The sequence below is a fragment of the Coregonus clupeaformis genome, unplaced genomic scaffold, assembly GCF_020615455.1.
Source record: "Coregonus clupeaformis isolate EN_2021a unplaced genomic scaffold, ASM2061545v1 scaf0064, whole genome shotgun sequence".
NCBI classification, from domain to species: domain Eukaryota; kingdom Metazoa; phylum Chordata; class Actinopteri; order Salmoniformes; family Salmonidae; genus Coregonus; species Coregonus clupeaformis.
In genome coordinates, this window is record NW_025533519.1 from 144,015 (window position 1) to 160,700 (window position 16,686).

Below are 16,686 nucleotides of genomic sequence, written 5' to 3' on the forward strand. Positions count from 1 at the left end.
GGAATGTCCACCAGAGCTGTTGCCAGAGGGGTATTTATGTCTGTAATAAAGCCCTTTTGTGGGGAAAAACTCATTCTGATTGGCTGGATCTGGCTCCTGTAACTCAGTAAAAGTATAGTTACCTTTCAATATGTTCACCTCACTTGTCACTTCAGACGAGAACGCAAAAGGTGGGAAATAAACAGCGTGCACGCCCAACGAGGGAACAATGACGCAAACTGTCTAGACTAGAGTTGGCTACTCCCGGCGCGGGACAAGTCGTACACTAGTCGCTGGAAATTATTGTATTCTATTTTATACAGGAATATTGAATGAAAAATATCCACGGCATGACAATGCCAATTTAGCAGTAGCTACTGTTACATGTATTGTATTTAGACGGATAAATTCACATTTTATGAAGGAAGTGGACTCTTCTATGCAGACAGGTAAGAATGCAGGTGCCTAGCTCATGTTAGCTAACCTAGCTAGCTAGCTAACCAGATAGCTACAGCTGCCTAACTAGATGTCCTATTTTAGCTAGCTAGTAGCTAACATTCGTCCACGAACGTGTGGCTATGTAAATGAGTAAGATGAAATTGGCTTGTTCGTGAATGATACATTGTGCATGTGAGCACCTGCTACCTAGCCCAAATTAGTGAACATTTTCAAACTGGTTGAATTAGCCAGGTAGTACTCAATGTTAGCCGGCTTGCTAGCTAACCACGTCGCGTCAGTTGTGAGAACAGCATTTGGAGCGAGTCGATAATTTTAAAGTAACAAGCACACACTACGAAAACTTGAGAAGCTATCGATATCACATTATTATTAATGACTGATGTTGGTTGGCATGACAGTGTCAGCAGAAATGAGTCCACTCAGGACGGTTGGCGTCATTGTAGGAAGGTGTGGGGATTTTTGGTGCCTGTGTGGACAATTTTGAACGTTGCACCGACCCCAGTAGTATCAATAGTACACTGTACACATCTGTCGCTATAGCGATTAGTGAATTCGTGCAGATGGTGACGTCTGGATTAACAGTAGTTTGGGTAAGATACCCGTATATTCTTCTCCTCTTTCCCTCCTTTGCAACAATGTCTGTCTATCCACCAACCCAGCCCTTCATGTTCGCGCAGCTCAGTAAGCCAACGTAATCTGCCTTTCTACTCCAATTGATCGCTTGCACCATGACGCACCAGCTGTCGCCCAGCCAGCTTGGGTTGATCCTGGTTTCCTGAACGGGAGTCATTTCCCTGACAACCACGCACTGGCAAGCACTATTGATTTACCTCACTAGTCGAGCCAGGAAAGGTCAGAAAACACCCTCTACATGTCCTGTCTGTATGTTGTGTTCTGCGTTTACTTTCAGTAGATTCCAGAGTCTCAGTCAGATGGTGAATAACCAGAGTGAGGTGAGCAGCTGGGAGCCCTGATGCCTGCTCTCCCTATTTGTGTCCAGAGGTGACTGAAGGAGGGAGGCATGGTTCTGCGGGAGTCCCCATTCCCCAACTGCTTTGTGGAGGGCCTCCATGCAGTGGGCTGGGGCCTCATCCTGCCCTGCTTCTGGTTCCTGGACCGCCTCATCGCCGTCTGCATGTCCACCAGCCTGGAACGCACCCAGCGGCACGAGCAGGAGTGTTACCTCCACCCTCTCAAGGTCTTCTTCGGCTTCATCCTCTTCCTTGCCCTCTTCCTGGTCACGGCTCCCCTGGCCTTCCTGGGGTTCCTGCTCTGGGCTCCCCTCCAGGCCGCCCGCAGGCCCTTCTCCTACCACCAGGAGCCCCCGTCAAGGCCAGCACCAGCCGATGAGGGGGAGAGGAACCTGGGCTTTGAGGCAGGGGCCAACAAGGCCACTTTTGGCTTTGCCACTGCCAACCTGTGTCTGTTGCCGGACGGCATCGCACGCTTCAACAACCTGGGGCACACGCAGCGCCGTGCCACCGCCATCGGCCGGAGCATCGTGCAGGGCGTGAATCGGCCACACATCCGCATCTTTGTGGACTCCCCCAGCAGCTGTGGCACCCTCAGCCCCTCCAGTAGCCTGCTCCCTGGCCCCTCCACCACCAGCCCTGTCTCATACGGTGCTACAGACCCAGCCTGCCAGCCACCACCCCAGGCTCCTCCTGCTGTGAAGGCCCATTCAGACGAGGATCAAGCTGACGGAGCGGTCCCAACAACAACGACGCCGCCCCCCAAGCCCATTGACACAAATTGTGTGGTGTACGTGCCCTGTGACGACACCGAGGAGCCTTCCCCTTCTCCTGCCCCTGTCATCAACACCAACCAGAACTCCAACCAGCAGGGCCGGAAGGGCCACAGGAACCCTCCGCGGGCTCTACGCACTCAGGGGGTCGCCCAGCGCGGCCAGGCTGGGCCAGACGACGTGCCCTGGGAGGTGTCCTCTCTCTTCCCGGCCAACGTGGACATCCTGTGTCTGGAGGAGGTGTTTGATAAGAGGGCAGCTCTGAAGCTGACCAACACCCTGAAGCCCCTGTTCAACCACATACTGTATGATGTAGGGGTGTACGCCTGGCAGCCTCCCGGCAGCTGCTCCTCCTTCAAGTTCTTCAACAGCGGCCTGTTCCTGGCCAGCCGTTACCCAGTGCTGGAGGCCCAGTACCACTGTTTCCCTAATGGCCGGGGGGAGGATGCCCTGGCTGCTAAAGGCCTGCTCTCTGCCAAGGTACCACTCACCACAGAGATCCTATTACATTACTAGAGGGGATGAGGTCAAAGACCCTCAGAATTCTAGAATGGGCTGATAATGGCAGCCATTTTGATTAAATTAAGGAGAAATCCAGTTCTAATTTGTAATTCTATGCCACTCACTGTCATTATAGCTCTTGTCTTTCTCACCTGCACTTTGTGTTTTTTTCTGCTTATAATAACTGTGATATGTGGTTGTTTAAATGTAATATATTGTTGCCGTTAACGCTCCTACTGTGTTGTGTTACTGTTGTCAGTTATTGTATTGATAATAGCCACTCCCTTTTAGTGCTAGTTAAGACGTGGTAGGTGAAGTAATGGTGTGTGGGTGTTCCCAGGTGCTAGTTGGCCAGAATCAGAAAGAGAAGAAGCTGGTTGGATATTTTAACTGCACACACCTCCATGCACCTGAAGGCAAGTCATCTTCATTCATTTTTTACTTCATCCAAAATGTCACCTTATTCTCTATTTACAGTACTACTTTTCACATCTCATTATAATATAGCTACTACATTGTTGTTACACTGTTTATGCACACCACATTTATATACTGGATTCTTTATATACTGGTATATACTGCTGTACATATCATTCTTAGTTCAGTGCTTTCAAAAAGTATTCAGACCCCTTGACTTTTTCCACATTTTGTTACGTTACAGCCTTATTCTAAAATTGATTAAATTGTTTTTTCCCCCTCATCAATCTACACAAGCAAAGCAAAACAGGTTTTTAGACAAATTTGCAAATGTATTACAAATAAAAAACAGATATTTAACATTTAAATAAGTATTCAGACCCTTTACTCAGTACTTTGTTGAAGCACCTTTGGCAACGATTACAGCCTCAAGTCTTCTTGGGTATGACGCTACAAGCTTGGCAAAATGTGTATTTGGGGAGTTTCTCCCATTCTTCTCTGCAGATCCTCTCAAGCTCTGTCAGGTTGGATGGGGAGCGTTGCTTCACAGCTATTTTCAGGTCTCTCCAGAGATGTTCGATCGGGTTCAAGTCTGGGCTCTGGCTGGGCCACTCAAGGACATTCAGAGACTTGTCCCGAAGCCACTCCTGTGTTATCTTGGCTGTGTGCTTTGGGTTGTTGTCCTGTTGGAAGGTGAACCTTCGCCCCAGTCTGAGGTCCTGAGCGCTCTGGAGCAGGTTTTCATCAAGGATCTCTCTGCACTTTGCTCCGTTCATCTTTCCCTCGATCCTGACTAGTCTCCCAGTCCCTGCCGCTGAAAAACATCTCCACAGCATGCTGCAACCACCATGCTTCACCGTAGGGATGGTGCCAAGTTTCCTCCAGACGTGACACTTGGCATTGTGCCCAAAGAGTTCAATCTTGGTTTCATCAGACCAGAGAATCTTGTTTCTCATGGTCTGAGAGTCCTTTAGGTGCCTTTTGACAAACTCCAAGTGGGCTGTCATGTGCCTTTTACTGAGGAGTGGCTTCCGTCTGGCCACTCTACCATAAAGGCCTGATTGGTGGAGTGCTGCAGAGATGGTTGTCCTTCTGGAAGATTCTCCCATCCTCACAGAGGAACTCTGTAGCTCTGTCAGAGTGATCATCGGGTTCTTGGTCACCTCCCTGACCAAGGCCTTTCTCCCCTGTTTGCTCAGCTTAGCCGGGTGGCCAGCTCTAGGAAGAGTCTTGGTGGTTCCAAACTTCTTCCATTTAAGAATGATGTAGGCCACTGGGTTCTTGGGGACCTTCAATGCTGCAGAAATGTTTTGGTACCCTTCCCCAGATCTGTGCTTTGACACAATCCTGTCTCAGAGCTCTACTGACAATTCCTTCAACCTCATGGCTTGGTTTTTGCTCTGACATGCACTGTCAACTCTGGGACCTTATATAGACAGGTGTGTGCCTTTCCAAATCATGTCCCAATCAAGTTGTAAAAACAGCTCAAGGATGATCAATGGAAACAGGATGCACCTGAGCTCAATTTCGAGTCTCATAGCACAGGGTCTGAATACTTATGTAAATAAGGGATTTCTGTTTTTTATTTTTTATACATTTGCAAACATTTCTAAAAACCTGTTGTTGCTTTGTGATTATGGGGTATTGTGTGTAGATTGATGAGGGGAAAATAAATAATTTAATCAATTTTAGAATAAGGCTGAAACTTAACAAAACGTGGAAAAAGTCAAGGGGTCTGAATACTTTCCGAATGCACTGTATATACTTGATTCTTGACATAACTAACTATAATATATCTACTGATGTGCATGTCATTCTTAGTAGATATTTTTGCTGTATATACGCACAGATTGCATTTGTTTTCATGACAGTGTTATTTGGTTGTGAGAACGTAAAAACAGAGTAAAAATTCAAACGGACGACTAAAAAAAGCTCAAGCCACGTTTATTCAACCCACTGGGTGCCTCAGCTGCAAGCACAACATACAAGCACATATCTATACCTTCTGACTAGGAGGCACCTCCTTGTATAACTAAGATAAACAATCCTTCTCTGTTGCTAGGCAGGAACTAAGTCTGTTCCTCTTACTGGTGTTGTCATGGCCCTGCATGAGTCTAGAACCTTCATTGGAGCGTGGAAGTGTGTGTGAGATAGGACTGTAGTTAGGTGGCCCCTCTGGCCCCCCTCCCAGAGGTTTCTTCTCTCTTCAAGTGTTGACCTTATTGAGTTGAGTTCCACATCCCTCCTGGTCCTAGTTCCACAGCAACTGACCTGCCTTATCAGGAACTGGGACTAGACTGTTGCTCTGTACCTCCTTCCTTAGAAATATTAATATTCAGCAATAACATGTTTGAATAGACAGAAACTTTCTGCACTTCCCATCGTCTCCCTCTTTAACTTTCCATAAACAAAGTTACTATTCACCCTTCATTGACCCCTAACAGATACAGTTCTTATACATGTAAATTACTCAATAAGGTATAATATGGTGACAGGAATAATTATATTTCAAGACAGAATCCGACAGTTGTTAATTGGATTTGTTCTAAAATTGTTGATTTGTTTCTAGTTTTCCATTATTTGTGTACTTGTTTTGACATTTTACTGCCGTGTTAGGAGCTAGTAACACAAGCATGTCGCTGCACCATCTATAACAGGGGTGTCAAACTCATTTTAGCTCAGGGGCCACATGGAGGAAAATCTATTCCCAAGTGGGCCGGACCGGAAAAATCATGGTATATATAACTTAAAAACAACAACTTCAGATTGTTTTCTTTGTTTTAATGCGATCAACATACAACATAAAGCTGGAGCGTGAGGACAGTGTGTCCAAAATAGTACAAGCACAACATCACTATTAATCATAAAACACGTCAAGTTTATTTGAAAATTCTAAAGAAAAAGAACACACAAACACACAATGCCTCAGTGATTAACAGAACTGTTTCACAGATCACAGAACTATATCAGGGTGTCATTTCTCAGGCAGAAATGTAGATAAAAATAATGAAATCCTGTTCCCCAAACAAGTGCAAGAACCACAGAGTCAAGAATAGGTTAAATATACAAATAAAATAAAATCAATTAAAAACAATAGCACATCAACATAAAAACATATAAACATAAAGCTGGAGCCTGAGGACAGTGTCCAAAAGCACAACATCACTATTAATCATAAAACACCTCAAGTTATTTGAAAGTTCTGAGGACAAAGAACACACAAACACACAATGCCTCAGTGATTCACAGAAGTATATCACAGATCACAGAACTATATCAGGGTGTCATTTCTCAGGCAGAAATGTAGATAAAAATAATGAAATCCTGTTCCCCAAACAAGTGCAAGAACCACAGAGTCAAGAATAGGTTAAATATACAAATAAAATAAAATCAATTAAAAACCATAGCATATAAACATAAATCTGAAAGCGTTGCTCAAACTCCCGTAACAGTCCCGTTATTTTATCTTTGAACCGCTTCATGTCTGCCACATGTTGGGTCGCGCACACATTTTTCAGACAGGGGAAGTGAGCTGTATCACCACCGGCAAGTTGCGTCTCCCACAATGACAGCTTCAACTTGAAAGAACGTATGCTGTCATAATACTGCGTGACAACTTTGTTGCGCCCTTGCAGCTGTTTGTTCAAGTTATTCAGGTGCTCTGTAACATCCACCATAAATGCAAGGTCCTGCATCCATTCTGCGGAATGAAATTCTAACACTGGTTTGCCCTTTTCTTCCATGAACTGTTCAATTTCTTCTCGTAAATCAAAGAAACGCCTCAGCACAGCACCTCGGCTTAACCATCTTACCTCAGTGTGGTATGGCAGGCCATAGATGTGGTCTTTCTCTCTGAGAAGGCTGTCAAACTGACGGTGATTCAGGCTTCTGGATCGGATGAAATTAACAGTTTGGATGACCACCTTCATGGCGTTATCCATCTTTAATGACTTGCAACACAAAGCCTCCTGGTGCAAAATACAGTGAAAAGTCAAAAAATCACGTCCTCCATTTGCAGATTGCACTTTCTGTCTGAACTTTGTCACAACGCCTGCTTTTTTCCCGATCATTGAGGGCGCACCACTGTAGCCAGGCTGACAGTGCGGGACCAGTCCACTCCGACCCTGTCCAGCGCGCCCGGCGAGTGCGGTAAAAATATCAGCTGCTGTCGTTGTATCTGTCATCGGCACCAACTTCACGAACTCCTCGGTGACGGTCAATGTGTCATCAACTCCGCGGATGAAAATGGCCAGTTGTGCAACATCTGTAATGTCCGTGCTTTCATCAATTGCAACCGAAAACGCAATAAATGACTTTACTTTTTGCTTCAACTGGCTGTCCAAATCCACTGAAAGATCGGAAATCCTGTCTGCAACTGTGTTTCTTGTCAGGCTGATATTTGCATAAGCCTGCCGCTTTTCAGGGCACACAATCTCCGCTGCCTTCATCATGCATGTTTTTACAAATTCACCCTCACTAAATGGTTTTGAAGCCACTGCGATTTCATTAGCAATGAGGTAGCTAGCTTTCACTGCAGCGTCACTGATGTCTCGGCTGTGAGTAAACACAGACTGCTGTTTCTTCAGACCCGCCAACAGTTCATTCACCTTCTCTCATCTCCGCTGTCCTTGAAAGTTGTCATATTTGTCGGCATGAAGACTCACATAGTGGCGGACGAAGGTTATATTCTTTCAGCACTGCAACATGCTCTGAACACACCAAACATACAGCTTTCCCATCCAATTCCGTGAATAAATAGGATGACAATTTTTCTTGGAACACTCTGCACTCTGCGTCCACTTTTCTCTTTTTTGACAGAGACATATTGGGGCAATGAGGGTGCCAAAGCACATAATGTTAAAAGTAGAAGCCGTAATAAATATTGCGGGCAAAACAAAGTAGCTCATTGGCTGCACGTGCTTGACCTACTTGCTCTGCCCCGGTATAAACAGTTTGCTTGCTTAACACAATTGCTATTGTGCCATCCAGTGGACGCAATTGGAACAGCAGTTTATTTTATTGAAAAATTGCAGCGCATTTTTATACTTTACAAAAATATTTTATTTTATTTTTATCTTAATTATTTTTTTTCAAAATAATCTCGCGGGCTGGATTAAACCCGTTTGCGGGCCTGATCCGGCCCGCGGCCCGGACGTTTGACACCCCTGATCTATAACATCTGCTAAACTGTGTACGTGACCAATAAACTTTGATTTGATTTGGATTTGGGAGGCAGACATTGTCTGTCCAGCACCAGTCTCTCTTTTCTTTTATTGTAATGGGGTCAATAGTGTTTTATCACACGTTGATATACTCCCGAGTGGCGCAGTGGTCTAAGGCTAGCTGTGCCACTAGAGATCCTGGTTCGAATCCAGGCTCTGTCGTAGCCAGCCGTGACCGGGAGACCCATGGGGCGGCGCACAATTGGCCCAGCGTCGTCCAGGGTAGGGGAGGGAATGGCTGGCAGGGTTGTAGCTCAGTTGGTAGAGCATGGCGTTTGCAATGCCAGGGTTGTGGGTTCAATTCCCATGGGGGGCCAGTATAAAAATAATAAAATAATGTATGCACTTACTAACTGTAAGTCGCTCTGGATAAGAGCGTCTGCTAAATGACTAAAATGTAAATGTAAATAACTGTTCCCTGTGTGTCCTGTGCTGTGATTTGGCTGAGCAGGTGAAGGGGAGATCCGCTGTGAGCAGCTCAACATGATCACCAAGTGGATCCAGGAGTTCCAGGCGACCAATAGCGAGCCTGATGAGGTGGTCGTGTTTGACGTGCTTTCTGGGGATTTCAACTTCGACAACTGCTCACCTGGTACGTCTGCATCCCAAATGACACCCTATTCTCCACAGTGCACTACTTTTGATCAGAGCCCTATGAGCCTTGGTCAAAAGAAGTACGCTATATAGGGAATAGGGTGTCATTTTTGGACACCTTTCTGTTTACATGTAGAGTACATTGGCTCTGCATGCAGTTTGTCTTGAGAAACAATGTTTACAAGTGCCTGGTCAAAATTGTATAGATGGGTGTCTATGTGGCCTTGATGTCATGCAACAGGTTTCAACATTGTTCCATGTTTTTGTGTGTTTTGTCCTTGGACTTTCCAGTTGACAGTCTAGAACAGAAGCACAGTCTGTTTGAGGAGTACAGAGACCCCTGCCGGGTCGGGCCTGGCCAGGAGAAGCCCTGGGTCATTGGTGAGTTGGACTCTTTAGACTACGAGTGTGGCCCAAATGGCACCCCATTACCTATACAGTGCACTACTTTTTACTTTTGACAAGGGCCCATAGGTAAGTAGTGTACTATTTAGGGAATAGGGCCACATAGCCAACAAACAGGCCTACAACTCATTAGGAACGATCAAACATTTCTTGTGACATGAATATAATGTTTTTAACCACTTGTATAGTTAGTCCCCTGTACAATCCCCAGCCCACGTTGAAGTATGTCTGTTGTTTTATGTCTTGTAAGGAGTTTATTTTTAATTTTTAACCAAGGCACATTTCTGTGGAAACTGACAATAACATGTTTTCTTATGTTATATCGTTCAGGCACTTTGCTGGAACAGCCTACTCTGTATCATGAGGATGTAAGGACCCCAGAGAATCTTCAAAGGTATGCTATCCCTCAGACTGCATTTACTGAACGTAGTCAATGGGCCCTGGTCAAAACAAGGTAGTGCACTACACCACATAGGGTAATAAGGTGTAATTTGGGACATGTGTTAAGTTCCTCTGATCCCATCTCTGTCTCTGTAGGACCCTGGAGAGAGAGGAGGTGAGGAAGCAGTACATCTCCTCTCCTGTGGCCCTGGACAGCTGTCCCCTGGTCTACCCTGAGTTGGGTCAGCCCTGGGTGGGGCGCCGCATCGACTACATCCTCTACAGAGAGAGCTCCATCTCCAAGCACTGCCGAACTGTACGCGTTTCCATACATTTCCCCCTCTCTGGTTAGCTAGCTACGTTAGCTAACATGAGCTAGCTATCAGATACCTGCATTCTCATTTAGCTGTATAGAAGAGTCCACTTCCTTCATGTTCTCCTCTCCCCACTCCTGACTTCCACCTGTATTATATTATTGAAATGATGGCTTGGAACACCACGAGGATGTGTTCTAGGAAATGTGTCTGGCTGCAGTCATCACAACAAAATGTGTGCCTATTCGTTCTGTTTTGATTGCAACCTTTTCTCCTGTCTTTCTTTGCTCTGTAGGAAATCGAGGAGTTCACCTTTGTGACCCAGCTTGCTGGCCTGACCGACCACATTCCAGTGGGCCTGAGGCTCAACGTGATCCTGGACTCAGACAATGCCCAGTCCGAAGAGTGACAACCTAAGCCTGAAATCCTTTGGGGGAGAAGGGAAAGACATGGGGTTCATCCCAAATGGCACCCTATTCCCTATATAGTGCACTACTTTTGACCAGAGCCCTATGGGTGCCATTTGGGATGCAGCCATCCACTATGCACCACACACACCACACGGGTACAACAATACATTTACTTTGTCATTGTTGCTGTGAAAATGAACGGACCAATGAAAATGCCTAGGGGTTATGGTGGGGGTGAGCTGGCCTGCATCCTCAGTCAGAAAGATTGGATGTGCTTCCTAAATGGCACCCTATTCCCTAGCTTCCTAAATGGCACCCTATTCCCTATATAGTGCAGTACTTTTGACCAGAGCGCTATGGGAAATAGGGTACAATTTTGGACAGTACCATTGTCTGGTAGCTGCTGGATTAAAACCAATATTGATTTGCTGATGCTGTGTACAGAGACCAAATCTAAGCTGAGTAATAACATGACTCACTGAGTTATAAATCCATGTGGGCCTTTTCAGGTCAGGGGCATTGATAACTCACTTTTATACAGTCACAATCATACTTTTGGTAAATTGTTGGTACTGAAAGTAATATTTTATATTTTTTCACTCTGATTTCATGATCATGCCTGTGGAAAATAAATGATCTCACTGAAATGCACAAACTGTTTGAGTCTCTTACTGCCTAGAATGGTGGTTAAAATATTTGAAGAATATTTGCTGGGTGGTGATACTATGATGAAACCAAGAACAGTAACACATAATTTCATAAATATGGATACATTCTGAAACCCTTATAAGCAGTTGACTGTATGGGTTTAGAGCGATTAAATATAAAAATGTCATGTTCATAGCTAAAACGAGCAATAATCTTTGGCCGTCTTTGATTTGCTACTTCACAAAGTCTCACTCCTGTACACTAAGCGGCGATAAAGCGCATCCAGGAGCGGTACTGGACGGAATGAGGCGTAAACAGCGAAGAAGCCACCTGAACCAATCAGAGTCTTGGAATTAGAAACATTTCCTGTTTCTAGACAGTCCTTGGAAAAACAAACCAAAAACACATGCGTGTTGATGGCAATGACAAGATCGCTAAATCATGTGTGTACTAAATTGTTCTAGGCAATTTCTCTCTCAGATACTTTCACATAATGTTCTTCGAGGGTATACCGGTGTCGTTAGAGGTACGTGTTTAATTTCAAAAGCGTGGCCCAGCACAGGGTTTTTGTATCGACGTTACACATGTCTTGCCTCTCAGCAATTGCATCCACATCTCTCTGCATTTCACAACGGTATTAGAAGATATTACGCCGATTTACATAGTGAAGAGAATGTTTCAAAGTTGAACAGCCCTGGCAAGCTTCTGGCACAACAAGACGCATATGAGATGGAGAGTGACTCAAGTCAAAGTAAGTAGAGCTAAAATTGAATCAATCAGACAACTAAGTTAGCTAGCTAGTAGTGTGAGTAACGTTACATAGCAACAAGGCACCTAATGCAATTACAAAGACACACTATCTTATCTAGCGAAGCGCGGTACCTGCCTCTTCATGTTAAAGTTCGTTATGTATTTTTTCTTTTCGGAAGGGCAGGGCTGTGCATGGCACTTTTCTGTAGACCAATTCTAAAGCTTCATATAGGGGTTAGCTAGCTGAGTTTATTTAATAATAATAATAATAATATAATATAAAATGCCATTTAGCAGACGCTTTTATCCAAAGCGACTTACAGTCATGCGTGCATACATTTTTAGTGTATGGGTGGTCCCGGGGATGGAACCCACTACCTTGGCGTTACAAGCGCCGTGCTTTACCAGCTGAGTTACAGTTTACTCACCTCCACAATATATACACCCGTATGGAAGATATCCATATTACAGGGATGTAAACTACAGCTAAGTATAGGGTATGCCTATCCTGGGTGCCAGTCTGTTGGTGCCAACATGCCAACTCCTTGTCACTCGAACATGCTTGGTATGACATTGAGTGACAGGGAGCTGGAATGATGTCACAACCAGACTGGCGCCCAGGTTAGTGTATGACGTATGAACACACTGAATGACTGTTTAATGTGATGATCCTCCCTCTCTCCTTGCTGCAGGAAACCCGCAGGAGGACTTTAACATCGACGTGTTGGTGTCCCTTCTCCGCCAGGAGAATGCAGCTGACATCTGTGTCATCAAGGTGCCTGAGGACATCAAGTACACAGACTACTTCATCGTTGTCAGCGGGTCCTCCTCAAGGCACCTCCGTGCCATGGCCCTCTATGCCATTAAAGTGGTAATTCATTTATTGGATCAATTGTAGGGTTGCAAAATTCCGGTAACTTTCCCTAAATTCCCAGGTTTTCTGGATATCCTGGTAGGAAGATTTGCAAAATCAGAAGGGAATAAGCAGGAAACCTGGGAATCCTCCAACCAGGATTTCAAGAAAAGTTACTGGAATTTTGCAACTCCATTTGGACCATTTGGGTAATGGTGCTTCTGGTCAAAGCTGTGCAGCAAATGCCATGTACATTGACACCACTGTGTTGTTGTAATACTACATGTTTCATATTTTGGCAGTACAAATATATGAAGAAAGATGGGGACCCACATGCGAAGATTGAGGGAAAGGATGCAGAGGACTGGATGTGCATTGACTTTGGTATGTTTGATGATCTACTCCTGGCTGTGGATTATAGTGCTGTAGAATGATCTGCACCTGGCTGTGGATTATAGTGCAGTAGGATGATCTGCACCTGGCTGTGGATTATAGTGCTGTAGGATGATCTGCACCTGGCTGTGGATTATAGTGCAGTAGGATGATCTGCACCTGGCTGTGGATTATAGTGCTGTAGGATGATCTGCTCCTGGCTGTGGATTATAGTGCTGTAGGATGATCTGCTCCTGGCTGTGGATTATAGTGCTGTAGGATGATCTGCACCTGGCTGTGGATTATAGTGCTGTAGGATGATCTGCTCCTGGCTGTGGATTATAGTGCTGTAGGATGATCTGCTCCTGGCTGTGGATTATAGTGCTGTAGGATGATCTGCTCCTGGCTGTGGATTATAGTGCTGTAGGATGATCTGCACCTGGCTGTGGATTATAGTGCTGTAGAATGATCTGCACCTGGCTGTGGATTATAGTGCAGTAGAATGATCTGCTCCTAGCTGTGGATTATAGTGCAGTAGGATGATCTGCTCCTGGCTGTGGATTATAGTGCTGTAGGATGATCTGCACCTGGCTGTGGATTATAGTGCTGTAGGATGATCTGCACCTGGCTGTGGATTATAGTGCAGTAGGATGATCTGCACCTGGCTGTGGATTATAGTGCTGTAGAATGATCTGCACCTGGCTGTGGATTATAGTGCTGTAGAATGATCTGCTCCTGGCTGTGGATTATAGTGCAGTAGGATGATCTGCACCTGGCTGTGGATTATAGTGCTGTAGGATGATCTGCACCTGGCTGTGGATTATAGTGCTGTAGAATGATCTGCACCTGGCTGTGGATTATAGTGCTGTAGAATGATCTGCTCCTGGCTGTGGATTATAGTGCAGTAGAATGATCTGCTCCTGGCTGTGGATTATAGTGCAGTAGAATGATCTGCTCCTGGCTGTGGATTATAGTGCTGTAGAATGATCTGCTCCTGGCTGTGGATTATAGTGCTGTAGAATGATCTGCACCTGGCTGTGGATTATAGTGCATGTAGATTAGAATAATTTACTGAAATATCACACTGATGGTCTCTCTAGAAATATTACACTGATATATTTTCTCTGGATATGTGGTTAATAAGGTAAGGTTATTACAAATTGAAAATGTCAATTTCTTACTTGCTACTCCTGTCTCTCTCTCTCTTTCTCTCTTTCCCTTCTCTCTCTCTCTCTCCTTCCCTCCGAGTAGGAAGCATGGTGGTCCACTTCATGCTACCAGAGACCAGAGAGGTGTATGAACTGGAGAAGCTGTGGACACTACGTTCTCTTGATGAACAGCTGAGCTCCATCCCTGTTGAGACGCTCCCAGAGGACTACATATTTGGAGCCGATGTCAATGTCACCATGTGACTCAACAATTAAACAACTGTTGAGACTGGAGTGTTATTTATTCAGAAGAAGCGACACTGAGGTTGCTTCCTAAATGGCACCATTTTCCTTTTATAGTGCACTACTTTTGAACAGAGTCCTATGGGCCCTGGTCAAAAGTAGTGCACTATGTAGGGAATAGCAATGTACCATTTGGGACATATGCTAAATGTTGAAAACTGCTGTTGTTGCTGGTTGAATTCAGCCTGTGAATTGAAGTTGTCCTCCAAGCTTTGATCTTTGTTACCATTATAAACCAGTCTGCTATGGAGACTAGAAGACACAATAAGAAGTATCTTACAATCATGGTTGTTAATGTTGGCACTGGAATGTATCTATGGGTTTTAGGGGTTTAGGGTGTTTTTTGTGTGTTTGTTGAGATGTATTGATGCAATGGGGGAGGGGAGCATTTCATCCGAAGACTGAATTGTATTAAAGAATTCATATCAAAAATACTTTTCATAAGTAATTGTATTGGTCATGATGATTCCTGGCTGGCCACACATTATTACATTCAGTAGATGGCAACAGTGACATAAACTGATGCAGAGCTTGATATATAAACAACAGAACAATTGTTGTTAGCTAAAGTCAGTGTATAAAGCTAAACAAAATATTGTCTCATGCAGCTCCTTGTAATTTTTTTTTTTTACGCAACAAACTTTAATGTTGAACAACAAACATACCTTTATCTATACATTATGTACCGTACCATATTCAACTATTATAAACTGGGTGGTTCGAGCCCTGAATGCTGATTGGCTGACAGCCGTGGTATATCAGACCATATACCAGGGGTATTACAAAACATTTATTTTTACTGCTCTAATCAAGTTAGTAACCAGTTTATAATAGTAATAAGGCACCTCTGGGATTTGTGGAAAATGGTTAATATACCACAGCTAAGGGCTGTAGCCAGGCACTCCGCGTTGCGTCGGGTTTTAGAACAGCCCTTAGCCATGTTATATTGGCCATATACCACTCCCCTCGTGGCTTATGGTTTAAATGTGTAGTACACATTATTTACACCTGCTAAGAGACCCACTGTAGAGTATCACAGAAAAAGTTTCCCTTCACGCGCGCGTCCGTTTTTGCATAAACCACTTGACCTCAACATTAATTTTCTAAACGTGCTTACATGTTTTTCATTTTCTGAAGACAAATATCAAGATCCAAACAGGTGAGATGATTCGGTAGGCCTACTTTAAATTAAATTATATTTTGTCTTTTTCCACGGTAACTTCATGGAAAACATCTGTTTTTTAGAAGAAAAAAAATCTCAAAAAACTTGAATTTATAAATCGATAGATTTCACTTTGGCCTAGCGTAGCCATGCATGCTAGCGCATGATCATTGTTATGTTTTGTACGTCACAGCCAATCAACCTATAAACATGGACCAATGCACGATGGACCGTGAGAATGGTGAGTATTTTTGTCCTCGACCTATTTCTATAACTATCCACTTAATTATGAAAAATATCCATCCCGTATTAATACTGATTTCATTTAATTTTAGTGGAGCTTGTTGGTGTTACCCACGTTTTGGATGCCATCACGTTCTGGGCACAGGTAGTTAAGCTACACGTGGCACATCTCACTGTTGAAGTAATTAGGACTTTGGTTGAAAATTTCACCTGTTGATTGATTCATTTGATTTACACAAGAACACCCAAGAAATATATATACAGCATATCCACATGGCTCATTGTTTTGTGTCCTAGAATGTCAATGAAGGTCAAGCCATTGAAAAAAATGACCAATGCCATGGCAGCCAAATGCCCAACGGCCCAAAGGTTACTTGGAAGTCCCAATCCTCAGAAGGTAAAGGAAGGTAGACGCTAAACATGGAGAGATGGAGAAGAGTGAGACTATTACCATTGGATCTATACATTGCATCCATCTTGTGTTTCCATCTAGATTTATGGGACAGTCTTCTCTGAGGATAGCTGTTGGTACAGGGGCAAGGTCCTGCAGCAGACTGAGGGTGTGAGTCAATGAGTGTCTGGATGCTTCCCACATGGCACCTTATTCCCTATATAGTACACTACTTTTGACCAGAGCCCTATGGGTAATTTGGGACACGCTGATCCTCTCGCTGTCTGGAAAAGCCTACAGTACATGATGTGAGGGGGATTATCAGAATACCTTCATTCTGACACATCAAACATGATCTGTCTGTATCCACCTGAGGCTGTGCTGATGAGA

General features: G+C 44.3%; 2 protein-coding genes across 6 annotated transcripts; both read left to right on the forward strand.

Moving 5' to 3' along the window:
• The first annotated feature begins 86 nt into the window (after positions 1-86).
• On the forward strand, positions 87-11,077 carry LOC121556577 (sphingomyelin phosphodiesterase 5). Of its 5 annotated transcripts, XM_041870455.2 has the most exons (9): positions 87-428; positions 1,098-1,290; positions 1,439-2,662; positions 3,024-3,099; positions 8,774-8,914; positions 9,208-9,297; positions 9,652-9,715; positions 9,859-10,018; positions 10,312-11,077. In XM_041870455.2, the coding sequence occupies exons 3-9, from the start codon at positions 1,460-1,462 to the stop codon at positions 10,423-10,425; spliced, it is 1,848 nt and encodes a 615-aa protein (XP_041726389.1). In that variant the 5' UTR covers positions 87-428; positions 1,098-1,290; positions 1,439-1,459; the 3' UTR covers positions 10,426-11,077. The 5 variants fall into 5 exon arrangements, with proteins under 5 accessions (XP_041726389.1, XP_041726387.1, XP_041726386.1 ...); XM_041870453.2 differs by lacking the exon at positions 1,098-1,290 and having other exon boundaries at positions 1,349-2,662; XM_041870452.2 differs by lacking the exon at positions 1,098-1,290 and having other exon boundaries at positions 1,352-2,662.
• A 366-nt stretch (positions 11,078-11,443) lies between these two features.
• Positions 11,444-14,944, forward strand: LOC121556561 (mitochondrial assembly of ribosomal large subunit protein 1-like). The gene is made up of 4 exons (XM_041870433.2): positions 11,444-11,825; positions 12,517-12,695; positions 12,980-13,061; positions 14,301-14,944. Exons 1-4 carry the CDS (start codon positions 11,516-11,518, stop codon positions 14,459-14,461), a joined length of 732 nt encoding a protein of 243 aa, XP_041726367.1. The 5' UTR covers positions 11,444-11,515; the 3' UTR covers positions 14,462-14,944.
• The last annotated feature ends 1,742 nt before the right edge of the window (positions 14,945-16,686 follow it).

Coding starts and splice junctions, on each gene's coding strand:
- LOC121556577 (XM_041870455.2), top strand. CDS start 1,460: ATGGTTCTGCGGGAGTCCCCATTCCCCAACTGCTTTGTGGAGGGCCTC. Junction 8,915..9,207: donor CTTCGACAACTGCTCACCTG/GTACGTCTGCAT, acceptor TGGACTTTCCAG/TTGACAGTCTAGAACAGAAG. Junction 10,019..10,311: donor TCTCCAAGCACTGCCGAACT/GTACGCGTTTCC, acceptor TTTGCTCTGTAG/GAAATCGAGGAGTTCACCTT.
- LOC121556561 (XM_041870433.2), top strand. CDS start 11,516: ATGTGTGTACTAAATTGTTCTAGGCAATTTCTCTCTCAGATACTTTCA. Junction 11,826..12,516: donor GGAGAGTGACTCAAGTCAAA/GTAAGTAGAGCT, acceptor TCCTTGCTGCAG/GAAACCCGCAGGAGGACTTT. Junction 13,062..14,300: donor CTGGATGTGCATTGACTTTG/GTATGTTTGATG, acceptor CCCTCCGAGTAG/GAAGCATGGTGGTCCACTTC.